This window comes from Dermacentor silvarum, chromosome 5 (assembly GCF_013339745.2).
Source record: "Dermacentor silvarum isolate Dsil-2018 chromosome 5, BIME_Dsil_1.4, whole genome shotgun sequence".
Lineage (NCBI taxonomy): Eukaryota > Metazoa > Arthropoda > Arachnida > Ixodida > Ixodidae > Dermacentor > Dermacentor silvarum.
In genome coordinates, this window is record NC_051158.1 from 36,926,689 (window position 1) to 36,939,614 (window position 12,926).

General features: G+C 43.8%; 1 protein-coding gene across 30 annotated transcripts in view; it reads right to left on the bottom strand.

The window, feature by feature from the left end:
• LOC125945605 (uncharacterized) overlaps positions 1-12,926 on the bottom strand; it is a 135,654-nt gene that overhangs the window by 20,762 nt on the left and 101,966 nt on the right. For 5 of the 30 annotated variants that reach the window (XR_007467051.1, XR_007467052.1, XM_049667695.1 and 2 more), the window contains 2 exons: positions 6,553-6,649; positions 4,462-4,590 (listed from right to left, as the gene is read on the bottom strand). The exons of 23 other annotated variants lie outside the window; for them this stretch is intronic. Coding sequence is in view for 4 of the 7 variants with exons in the window: in XM_049667695.1 (XP_049523652.1) it covers positions 4,462-4,590; positions 6,553-6,649 (226 nt within the window). In the remaining 3 variants the exon portion in view is untranslated. The remainder of the gene's footprint in view (positions 1-4,461; positions 4,591-6,552; positions 6,650-12,926) is intronic. 2 more of the 30 variants (XR_007467064.1, XM_049667697.1) reach the window with 1 other exon arrangement.

Genomic DNA, 12,926 nt, shown 5'->3' on the forward strand with positions numbered 1-12,926 from the left:
GAATTTCCGAAAAAATCATCCTTTGCATATTTTTTTCTAGCAATTTCGTCGTTCTGCGAAATAAACAGAAAAACACGATCCGATTATGAGGCTCGCCGTAGTGTGAGACTCCCGAATAATTCGGACCACCTGGGTTTCCTTAAAGCCGCACCTAACTCTAAGTACACGGGTTTTTTCGCATTTCGCCCCCTTCGAAATGCAGCCGCAGTGGCGGGGATTTGATCCCGCGACCAACACCGTAGCCACTATGCACCCACGGCGTGTATGTGAAATATATTCTACATAAATTCATGATAAACAAATTATAGAAGCATAGCCTGCTTGAATTCTTCGGAGGAGTTACCTGTAAAACACGTTTTACCACAAGTTTCAAGAATAAAAAAAAATCGGGCAAGCCTACTATTGACACCAAGGCAATTTAAAAAAATGAATACGGGTATGCATACGGCGCTGTGTTTGACAGTGAAGAATGATGCTATTGAACATTTTAACTTCAGCGCTTTTTATAAAAAAAATCCCGTTATACCGTAACGTTATGCTCACGTCCCTCAACTCCGACTTGCCCTTATTTTTCCTTCCCCTCTTTCACCCTCCTGCCCACGCACCACACAAGAAACAATGTTCCAGGTTCTAATCATGAAATGTCCCTTATCATGCCTAATGCAGAAGGGGCGATTGTATCTTATAATCTTAGGAATGTGCGTCAGCCATTCTTAGCAGTGAACAGTGCTACACTTCTGCTGCCCGACATTTATTGACATACGAATATTAAGATGCAGATAACTACCGGAAAGCTCCCAGCTGTGCTCGAAAACGTTGATAAAACCAGGACTCTTTTCTCACTGTTTCCAAAGAGCCCACAATTCTCCGAAAAGTTCCCTTTGGAGAGCGAAAATCAGCCTATACCAGTGACTATACACATGGCTACACATCAGAAAAAACCAACTATTAGACGCTCCGAGGTAGGCTCCACAGCAGAATAAATTTAATGCTTACACACATGAGTAAATATTCAGCCACTATAGAAAGAAATGCTAATGGAGGAGGCCATTTGCACTTAACGTAAGGGTAGCGTACAAAAGATCAAGATGACAGTGCCAAAATTGCACGAAGGAAGCAGCTGAACAATATGAAAGGTGAACCTAATGATATCAGTACCCCCCATTATTTTTTTCAGGCAGCAACCATCTTGTTGCTCTGGAAATTCATGACAGGAGGATCGAGCACTTCTAGTGACCGAAAATCTATTGAACCTTGTCTCCATAAAGGTTATATGTTCTCTACACTATAAGCTTTTGCATTAATTAATAGCTGCACTGTGTTTACCAATCATGCTTCCAGTATGCCGCCATAAAAATGCAATTATGATCGCATACTTCTCTTACAGAGCTTAGTACTACTGTATCAAAATTATCCACAGCATTTTGTCAATAAACATGTGCAGTATCTCATTTCCTAGTGGGGATGTGGTATTGAAGTAAACATAATTGTCATACCGCATTGGTGAATTGTCATTGTCCCTAAAAAATGCACTTGACACACGGTAATGCAAATAAAAAGTCACGCGCAATGCGTGACTAATGCTTTTGAAAAAAAAAAAACCAAGAGATGTAACAAGGCATCTCTCCTGCGCAGAGATGGATGACCAGCGAAGCTGTTTAGCACACGACACAGAGGTGACACTGAACTTTGAACAAAGGTACGAACATATTGTCCTATAAGTACGCATATTCGCGCATCACTTCTGTTATTAAATCTTCCCGTCACGTAGGACAGACATACCCCCTTAAGCAATGGATCATACCCCCGTAAACGTGGTCTCCCCTTACGACGACGAAATAAAACTTTTCTAATTCTAAGCTGGAATGATCAGTGGCAACGGAGCCAGCTGTGGAAGACGACGACGACGACGAGCTTGATCGCGCTGTTGCGCCAAGGGGCGCCATCAACCTTTCCCCTTGGTTTCCTTATCAGGTACACACTACGTCACTCACTACGTCATACATTCACAGACACACATCGTTTTAGACACAGGTGGTCTTTAAACCAAGCTCCGACGTGAGCGGCGATATGCGTTTGCTTTTGTTTTTGGCTCTTTCTCACGTTTTAGGAGAGAGTTTTCTTTTTCCGCGCGAACGCCATAAAATTCCGGATTCAAGCTATAGGCAGCTTTGCTGTAATAAAATTATTACGTGTTTGAGGTTATAAAGGCGCAAAGAAAGTAGAAGGCGGAAGAGGGGGAAATGACAAGGGTTCTTTATGAAAGCGACAAGCGAAGGGTCTTCAATCCATCCGACAGGTTGGAATAAGCTGCATACGTAGATTAGGACACGTAAGGTTACCCATCTGCTCGTAATGAAGATACGCCGATTAAGGCAAACTGTTGGGCACGCGACGGTGCATGAATTCGACTCGTGTAGCAGTTCAAGGTGTCCATAACCAAGCAACATGCCAGTGGTCGTATGCACGCTGGCAAAAGTATCTGCTTTGAAATAAAAGAGCCATATCTAGAGCAGGACACATAAATAACACCGTTCTGCAAGTAAAACACTATCGAGACACACCGTGAACACACACTCTGACAGTTCACTGGTGCAATGTCACAAATACCAGCACAAAGTAGTCGTTATTACCATAATCATCATCATCACGGCGTATTTACACATAATGCAGGACCATGGCATCTCACAGCAATTTCAGTTACCCTTCGCTTGTGCCAGCTGCCCTTACCTTACGGATGTTAATTTCCTAACTTCACCGCACCCCCTAGTTCACTGCAGTCTCAGACTACGCTTCTTTTCTCTTTACACCCTATCTCTCACTGTAATACATCACCGGTTATCCCATGTGAAATAGAGGATTTTTTTTCCGCAAGGATGCCACAAAATTCCAGATCCAAGCCATAGACAGCTTTGCTGTAATAAAATTATTACGTGATTGAGTGTTATAAAGGCGCGAAGACAGTAGGAGGGCGAAGAGTGGGAAATGACAAGGGCTATGGGCACGGTAGTCCATAGATGGTGCGATCATGCTGTTAGGATTTACCCCACATTTCAGACGCCTATTGTGCGCTCAGCAGAAAATGAACTGAAGGAGGGAAGCGAGGGATCGTTTGGGATAACAAAGAAAATAAGAGCTTAAGGACACGCAGGTGCAGTTGAAGATGCAATTAACTGACGCAGTGCAAGCTAATGAGAAACATCAAATGTCATGCTATATCTTAGCTTGACGTATGGTATTGTGACATGAGACTTCATTGTCGCGCGGAATGCATGACTAACGCTTTTGAAAAAAAAACTGAAGAGATGTAACAAGGCATCTCTCCTGCGCAGAGGTGTTTCCAGTACATACGAAATTTGAAGTTGCACCACCAGTGGCAATAATACGTGAGGTTCAAGCTCCCCCGGGATGTGGCCCGCCATAGAATGTCAACCTCATTTGCATGGGTAAATCGGGCTGCATCCGAGAGCTTGATATTTGCTCGTCGATCTTGCTCGCTGACACTTTATTGTTCATGATGTTTCAAATTCTTAATTAAATTTTCCCTGAATAACTGCCCAGCTAAGTCGAACGAGCCAGTGTGCGAATGTGATTTTATGATTATCGCCATTGCAAAAGAGCAGTTCTTTTGCGAAAGCACGAAGACCTAATTGTTATTTCCTTAGCAAGACATTAGTTACTGGTGTAGGAATGCATAATTAAAGTTGCTAGCACGGAAACTTCACAGTGGTCTATAGTTTCTATCATTCGTCAAGTCTTGTTTGTTGTGGTATAGTAATACAGGAATCGCTAAAATTCTTAAAACTTACCGATCACGATTACAATACATTTTAACTTATTTGCAGTACCACGCAAAAAAAAAGAAATCACAGCATAGTGACCACTTCCTGAAATTTGATGCGTATTCGGCAAACAAGGCATTGGCCAAGCGTCTCAACGCGCTCGCTTGCCCGCGAGAAGTAACTCGAAGGACCGCACAGCGGTGTTGGACATTAATGCTTTCGCATTCACAATTCACAACTCGTAAGTAGTGCTTAGGTGTCCTAAGCACTTCTTGCTTGAATAGTTAGATAAATATTAGGTATAGTTATATTTTGTTATATTAGTGAACATAAATTTAAACAATCATTTTGACCTACCTTTGCCTATCGGAATGCTTCGCAGCTGCGGCGGGGTACACTGCAAACTAAATTACACCCTTCGAGGTGCATTGGGGTGTAAATAAGTTCGGAGACGGGAAAAAAATTGACCCCTTGTACACCATTAAGGGTGTAATTTAGATAACAGTGTAGCGAACCGGCTCTAAAGCAGCAAAACGCCATAGCATAAACGAGTTGCTGCTGGTCAGCGCTCTAGGGAAGAAAAAATCTCAGTACAAATTTAAAAGTCTGTACTGGCATAGACAATGCGCTTATGGGTCGTAGATCACGTTTACTCGTCGAATGTGGGAGACGAACTCACCCATCCGACCTGAACACGCACTGAGCAGCGCTGAGAAAAAGCCATTCTTGCCCGATGCAGGGAAGATACCATCGATGTATCACGTACAGAACAGCATACAATCCCCGAGATGAACGGTTAGCAGCGGCCCTTGAGAAAAAAATGAAAACGACACTTTATTGTTCGGGATGTTTCAAATGGGACTGCTCAACAAGGATTGCAATATGGGCAATACATAGCTTACGTATATATATATATATATATATATATATATATATATATATATATATATAAGCATCCGAAAGGGTTGCGATCAATCAGAATAAGTGCGCTGAAATACCCAACCGCACTCGCTTATTATACTCTACATACTTGAGCCGTCACAGACAATACCGGGAGTTTCTGGCGCCAGTCGCCTTCGATTCAAACAAGCTTGTTATGAATACTACCTAACAGCACGCTGCGTATTTTGAATTTTAAGTGCGCCTCACTGACGTGATGAGGTGCTTACCGAAATGATTTCGATAAGCACACCAATGCGTGTGCCTACAAGATGAAAAGTACAAGATGAAAGGTTTCTAGTGTGTCGACAGAAACCCGCAATACACTGCGCTAGAAGAACGTGTCAAATCAGCCGCCGGATAAATAAATAACTCGGAAGGGTTCAAGTGCGAGCTAGTTGGCAAATAAATAACGTCTCGTTCTTCAGTTGGGATATTGGCGCGATATTGATGATTTTGCACGCCAGATCAATTCTTAGGCTCCAGTCAGAACACAGTTTCTGCTATGCATACTTTTTCAAGTGAGCAAGTCAGTGGTCAATTCAGCTTCTTGCATGCTAAGTTTACCAAGCCTGTCATGCTTTTTGGATGGACGCTATTATCATTTGACTAACAATTCCGTGATGCTTCCGAATTGGCGTGTGTCGACTGACTGACAAACCAGCCTACAATGCACGTGAGAGAAGATGCGAAATTATATTCTGGGGTGTTACATGCCAAAACAACTATATGTGATTATGAGGTACGCGGTAGTGGGGGGGGGTCTTGAACTGTGCATTCAAGGCACAGTACACGGGCCTTCTTGCACTTCACGCCCGCATCACAACCCGGCCGCCACAGCCGGATTTGATCCCATGCCTTTGAGATTAGCGGCACAATGCCTAAGCCACTACGCAACGACTTCTATATTAAGCCATAGACGTTAACGTTACTGCCATCACTAGGCAACGATGAGTTAAAATTCCGATACAAGCCATTTCATTTATCTCAGACAACAATGCCTTATACCCAGCAATCTATTTTTTAAATATTCCTTCTTCCGTCATTACTATCACTGAGTGTAAAAAGTTACTAACATCGTTGGGAAAAAAGGCGTAAGGAAAACGGCTTCCTCGATTATTTTTTTCTGTGGCAAATTTTTTTTTCTGCTTTCATGTCGTGTACCACCCTGCAATGATATCGCACTGATAGCGTAGTGTAAATAAAGTTTTCCGTAATAAATAAATAAAATACATATATATAAATGAACTTCATGTACATTTTTTTACCCTGAATAACCAATCAAGGGCATTACATAACCGAGATACGAGAGAATAAACTGCAACAGCACAAACACAATTGTGAAAATAATCAAGACAAGCAAGACAGTGAAAGTAAAAAAGAATTAAAAATAACAAAGTGGCCGCAGAACTCAAGGTAGAACTGAAAGGTTGGTTCACGTGAAAGTGCAACGGTAATGCAGCGGAATAATCGTCAACAATGATATTAATCGATTTTTTTTCTTAAAAAAGAAGGTTTCGTAAAACGTGAAGTAAGAAACTTGAGTGCTTCATACATCACTGCTTTCCTAATAGATTGTGCGTTGAATATTAAAAATTCTCATGTAAAATTTAACACAAGCTTTAGTTATTAGGCGAGCTTCTTAACACAGATGCAAACTGCTACGTAAGTTGCTACAATCTTTCCCTTCAAAACATTCGCATATTTCAAAGTGCTCACGTTAGAGTACACTGTTGCCACGTAAAAACACTGTCTCGTTAGGACTAGAACGTACTAGGAAACTGACAATGACAGTGTCCGGTCACAATCGATGCTAAGGTTCGTTACATACCACTGCATACAGCAGGAACCAAGGGCCCACACGACTGCGATGCACGCGACCGATTGCCACAGCCGGAGTACCAAGTCAATCTCCGTTAGGGGACAGCCTGCATAAAGACGTCGACTTTGGAGTATGCATCCTTTACATAACGTTCAAGAGTGCTTCTTGCACCTAACTGGATTAGCAGAGATAAACTCAGTGCTGACGACCTGCATGCATCGCCAGTATCTTTACCCAGCCGCCATGTAATTGACAGACATTGCATAAGTTCGTAAAAACAACTAGTTTCGAACATCTTCATTTTGGTGCTAACGTTCAGCTGGACCAAAGAGTCATCGTCATAAGGTTGTACGGAAAAGTTGTTACATTACGCATCTAAAGGCTGTGCCATTAGGAGAAAACCTGTTTCTAACACTTGTGAAATATTGGCGTTAAGCGATGCGCAATAGTGATGTACGACGAAAGAAAAATCTCAGAAAAAGCCCGAGTAGGCGATTACGGTACGCTTGCACATTAACAGCCCTCTACTTGTACATTGCTATTTGCCCCCACTTTCGTATACCACTAAGACAAACTAATTTTCATTACAAACCCAAAGCTGGGCAAACCCAACACGTGTAGGGAGCCTTAGGAATACCAATGCAAGAGCGACGCCCCACTTAACCCGCCACTGAGCACAAGAAATGCTTCGCCGCGGCAGCGGGGTACACTGCAATCTAAATTACACCCTTAGAGGTGCATTCGGGTGTAAGTAAGCTCGAGGACGTGAAAAAAAAACTATTTACCCCTTGTACACCGTTAAGGGTGTAATTTAGATAACAGTGTAGCGAACCGGCCCAAAAGCAGCAAAACGCAAACAAGGCTTTTATAAAAAACCATTTGAAAGCATGTTTTTTTTACTCGAACGATATTATGTTTGGTAAAAACAGTGTTCCACTGTTCAGCATAAAGAAATTGCTCTTCATAACGTTTGCGTGTTAACACATTGATTTCACATGCACACGGTGTTCTTATTTCCATAGGAATTTTGAGGCAGCTGCCTCAAAATCCTAGCTTTTAACGTTACGTAGGGGACAATATTGTGACGTAGATAGTAGTAAAAAATTATATTTACAAAATATATACAGAGAAGTCACAGCCATCTTGGCTGTAAAATGGTGTTTCTTAACAGATCACGCATGTTTTGCTCGCAGGGAGTCCTAGCTTCCGATTTCGACTTCGCGATTCCCGAACCAGACCTTTGCCGTTACTTGTAAGTAAAATATAACATTCGCCAGCATGACCGTATCGTCCCATCAGTTGTTTTTAATAGCGCGCTACCGTTCTATGTGAAGAACACCACGTTTGTAAAGCTTTGTGCACAGAGTACACATGGACCTTTCATACAGATACACATTCACATACAGCAAACAAAGTCTCAATTCTTGCATCGTACACGGGAATCCATAGTATTACTGCAATAGACACCATAAACATGTTCAGTCATGGCCAAGCAATGGACTGGCAGGGGCTCTCCAAGTACTTGTTAGTGAATGAGGCATGAAGGTGTGTGTTAACGGATTACTGACAATTATTTCGAGTATGCAATTCGCATAATTGTCGTAAACATCCTAACCTTAGAAAAAGGAAGGAGGTTGCGGTTTCATTTCTCATGAAGCCTTGTTCACTTTGAACAAGGCTTCATGGACGGCGAAACGTCTACTCCCAAACTAAGAATGAACTGAAAGAAGGAACTGAAATACCATACAAATAATAATAACGCTAATTAACAATACTAATAATACTAATAATCATACTAATAGCGAGGCATTCGTTACAGCCAAATTTTACCTTCGCTTGACTATAGCAGGGGCTTCTAGTGAATGTCTCCTGCAAATACGGTTGATGACACCTGAATAAGCACCACATTGCTACTGAGAATTCTGGAGTTCGGGACTTGTGCTCTCTAATGAACATTATGATAAAGCAGCACATCATTTGAATATGCAAACGACAGTGTAAGCCCAGGATGAAGAATGTCATACAGGGGGTTCTTGCCACAGCTATGGCTACGTTGCCACGAAGGTGCCCCGAAGCTGCCACAAATCCTCCGCTGATGCATATTCTGCGCAAAAGATCAATACTAAGTTCAGGTCAGCAGCCTGTACTAAGTATTCAGCGAAAGTTTCACCTGCAAAACACTAGAGCAAAATACGCTTCTGGTTGCCTTTCTGCAGAAGCATGGCTTATTATCAGCCACCACTCGGAAGGCTAATGTTTAATTATGATCACACTTACGGGCGTTCTTGTACTGGTCATTATTGGGAACTCCGGCATCTTTGACCTCGTCAAGCTCATGACAGGCCTCCCTGTGAGGCGTCGGATTCTAAAATTCTTCCGCCAATTCGAAAGTATTAAATAGACAAAAAAAGTGCGAAAACAAAACCGAAACAGAAAACATCTTGTGACGTCGCGAGCGGCACACCAGCGGGAAAGGCGCGCAAGGCATGCCACTCCTGCCAGCGCAGAGAACGAAAGCGGTGAAGCGCAGGCCCTCGGCTCTTCGGGGCTGTCAAGCAGTGACAGATACGATTATGATGAATTAAATGGCCATGAATAGCCGTTCGCATTCGACTGGCCATAACAAGAGCCAGCACGCTGTGACATGATCAAAGGTAGCTCTACGTTAGTTCGGAACAGAACGTGCGCGTCATATACAAGACATAGTATGGTACGCGCACTTTTGATGAGTGAGGGTCGGATTCTAAAATTCTTCCTTTTGCAACTTTTGCAGATTAAAGTAGTCCATGTGCCATCTTAGAATACTAGAATTTCGCGAACACACGCACGCGCCCATGCACGCACACAAATACACACGCGCGCACACGCGAGCCATCGCTTCTGGCTTTTAATAGCGAAGCTTCTCGCTTTTAACAGCGAAGCTTCTCGCTTTTAACAGCGAAGCTTCTCGCTTTTAACAGCGAAGCTTCTCGCTTTTAACAGCGAAGCTTCTCGCTTTTAACAGCGAAGCCGGTGGTTAGTCCGGGGATTTAAAAAAAATTATGGGGTTTTACGTGCCGAAACCACGATCTGATTATGTGTCACGCCGTAGTGGGGGACTCCTGAAATTTGGACCACCTGGGGTTCTTTAACGCGCACCTAAATCTAAGTACACAAGTGTTTTCGCATTTCGCCCCATCGAAATGCGGTCGCCGTGGCCGGGATTCGATCCCACGACCTCGTGTTGTGCGCAGGAAAACCTCGCCGAGCGATGACGTCACTCTGCGTCGCCTAGCAACGCCAAGCCTCGGAAACAGCTGCGTAGGTGGAGCTAAGCCGTGACGTCATTGCGCGCGCCATCGCTTTGCCATGACGTCATCACTCCGAGCTCCCGCGTAGCCGCGACGCCGCTGCGGCGACAGAATGCCCGACGTCTCCGCGCCGACTACATCGCCGTGAGAACGGGGCGACCGAAAAAGTCCGTTACTCCCGAAAACGAGGAAGCACAGCGAAAAAACCGTCGTGCCGCTACTCGAAAGCGGAAGAAACGACTTCGGACCAACCCCGACTATCGTGCCGGTGAAGCGGCGGCGAAACGTCGGCGACTGGCAGAATAGTCGGAGTTACGAGCTCGCGTTATCGAGCAAAAGCGTGTGTGTGGACAGAAGCGTCGACAAAACGATCTGGGCCTGCTACTTAGCCGATCCGAGATAAAGCTACGTGGGATCAACAGTTTCGCTGTTAGCACAGTCTTCGTAGAGTGATGCTGCCCCCATTTTTTTTTTGTGCACGGTACGAAATGATTACCAGTTCTTTTTCAAATCCGTATGGTCAAACCTGCACTATAAAAGCAATTTTCTCCATCTTAATGGCTTAATTATCTTAAGGAACGTCACCGAGATCCGCTGGTTAGTAGACGCATTAACTCGGCGGCTGATCAGCCTAACGTCGGCTGAGCGTGGTCTACATCGCCTCAAACTATGTCTGCGGGTGGCGAGGACTGAAATTCCTGTAGCCAACACAACACCACTTGACATCCATCACTTGCCCGTCCACACTCAACGTAACTTCTCGCGACAGAAACTGCTACTGCCAAACACTACCCCACGATCGCCGGCTCCTCAACGCTGTCATCTGCCATTCATTGCCAGCATGTGCTCTGCGTGTGCAGTCTTACGTCATAACGTATAGTTATTAGAGAAAATAATGAGAGAATTAACAAAATTCATTAGGGAAAAAATGTGAGCAACTCTGAAACCTGAATTTTTTTGAAGAAATGACTGACGTATGTAGAGGAACGTTTGCAGCGATATTCACTGACATCCGCTGACACCGAAAAATCGCCGGAGCTTGCAGGCTTCTGCTTTCACTGTAGTGCTTCTAGCTTAAAATGTTGCAATATAACCTAATTTATTCATAAATTGGAATGAGAGACACGAGGTTCAACACAATGTACGTAGACGTGATCACTTTCCGCACGTGAATTCTATATCGGCGAAAGGAAAATGAACATCAAAAGGCTGCTGTCGTACCCTCAAAGTTCACGAATGGAACACAAATGTTGTAGTTTCGACATCCAAAACCATACAGCGAATTCCTGCAAAGAAAGAGTTCTTTAGAATTCAGTGAGTACAGCCACATGACCTGCTTTAATCTCGGTATATCAGAGGCGTTCACGCTGGAAACGCAATCTCACAGAAGTGTCCACACGTTTTTTGATGTTCGTCTCCATCTAAACGGATGATGGTATACAATGAGCGGTATTCGCAGCTGAATTGCAAGGCATTTAGCCTTGTATACTGAAGTAGGCACCGATGAGCAACACATTATATAGCCCCAATTCCTAGTAATCATAGTTTTAGGGGACGTAAGGAAACACGGTCGTACACTGCAATGCGAAAGTTTATAAATTTAAATTCGGTTGAAGCTGTATGCGCACTGCTATGTTGCTACACAGTCATGGTTAGGCTGGCTATTACGTTTGTTGGCGGAAACAGCCACTGTGTTTAGCGGTATTCGCGACCCCAGCAATTCATGCGACACCTAGCGGCGAGCGCCGGAAACCTCACACGGAGGTCGGAGCGCTGGAGCAGACGCTCCGTCCGTAGCTTTCGTTCTGCGATCGGGTGCGCTTCTAATACGATACGATGGAGCCACCATCTACGAAACTCCGCACGGCCGTGGAATTATGCTGCGTTTTTTAGTTTTGCGGCGCCGAAGAGCCACATGGATTACGAATCTTATCATAAGCTGCAACAACGGCAATAGTTGTGTTCTGAACATCTTGCTCGAGAAAGTTTTCTTTTTTTCTTTTTTTTTTAGGCGAGGGTTGGTTTGTTGCTTGTGTGAAGAGAACGCGATCCTTTTACTGGTACTACGTTTGCAGTAAATCGTTACAGCGAACTTCAGGAAGTTTGCGTTGAGGTTGTTACTGCCATTGTGATAACGTTCAGCGTGTGCGTGCATCAACATGCAGTTTCATGTGATAGCCGGCGTGGTAATGCAGTTTATGATGCGAATGTCGCCGCGGTACTCAAGCTTTTTTTGATTAAAGCTTTTATATCGGATACAGCGGCGCACAATCGGTACATCGGAGTTTTAGGTACTCCCGGGTAACGTCAGTAAATCGTTCTATGTAAGCACAACATGTACGCGCCAGCGTGCAAAATAACTATGGGGTGGTATAGCGGTACACCTTCATTGCGACGTGGACATGCTACCCGTGTAACTAGTGCAAATTAGTACGCGCTTATCTGAAAGTGCGTAATTATCAAAGCAATTGTATCCCTTATCAGTGTATGAAGGAAACTGGCAGTTCAGAGGCGAACACAGTTTTTGCCACTTAAAGTGCAGGATACGTCAATTATAGAATAACGTGGAAAATTAGATTCATAATGCAGTAGCTTAGTTAACATTAATTTACACAGAAACATTTGTTTTATCTAATTAGTTTACACAGCAGCCATAAGCGACATGTTCATAGAAAGCGGGGATGAGTAATCATGGTCAGGCCATGCAGCACAAGCCATACCTGTACATGGTGTGCAAATGTGTTTTTATTGTAGTAAGCAGATCTTTCGGTTATTTATCACTTTGTTCTCTACGAGAGAAACAATGCGCCAACTACTGCAATAACTACAGCTAAGCGAAGCAGCAGTCACGTTGCGCAAATCTTGAATGTAAAATAGATAACAGGAACGCAAAAGTAGCGGAAAATGTTCGAGACAGATTCATAGTGCATGCTCGCGAGAAAAGTGCAAAGCTTGATTTTAGGTTCGCTTGCTCTCTGGACTGAAAAAAGCGTGCAGAGTTTGCGCCTTCGCCGAACGAACAACAATGAGAAAGTGCATGCGCGACGGCTGCGCATTTATCCGCATGTACAGCGGCAACAGCTGATCGATCTG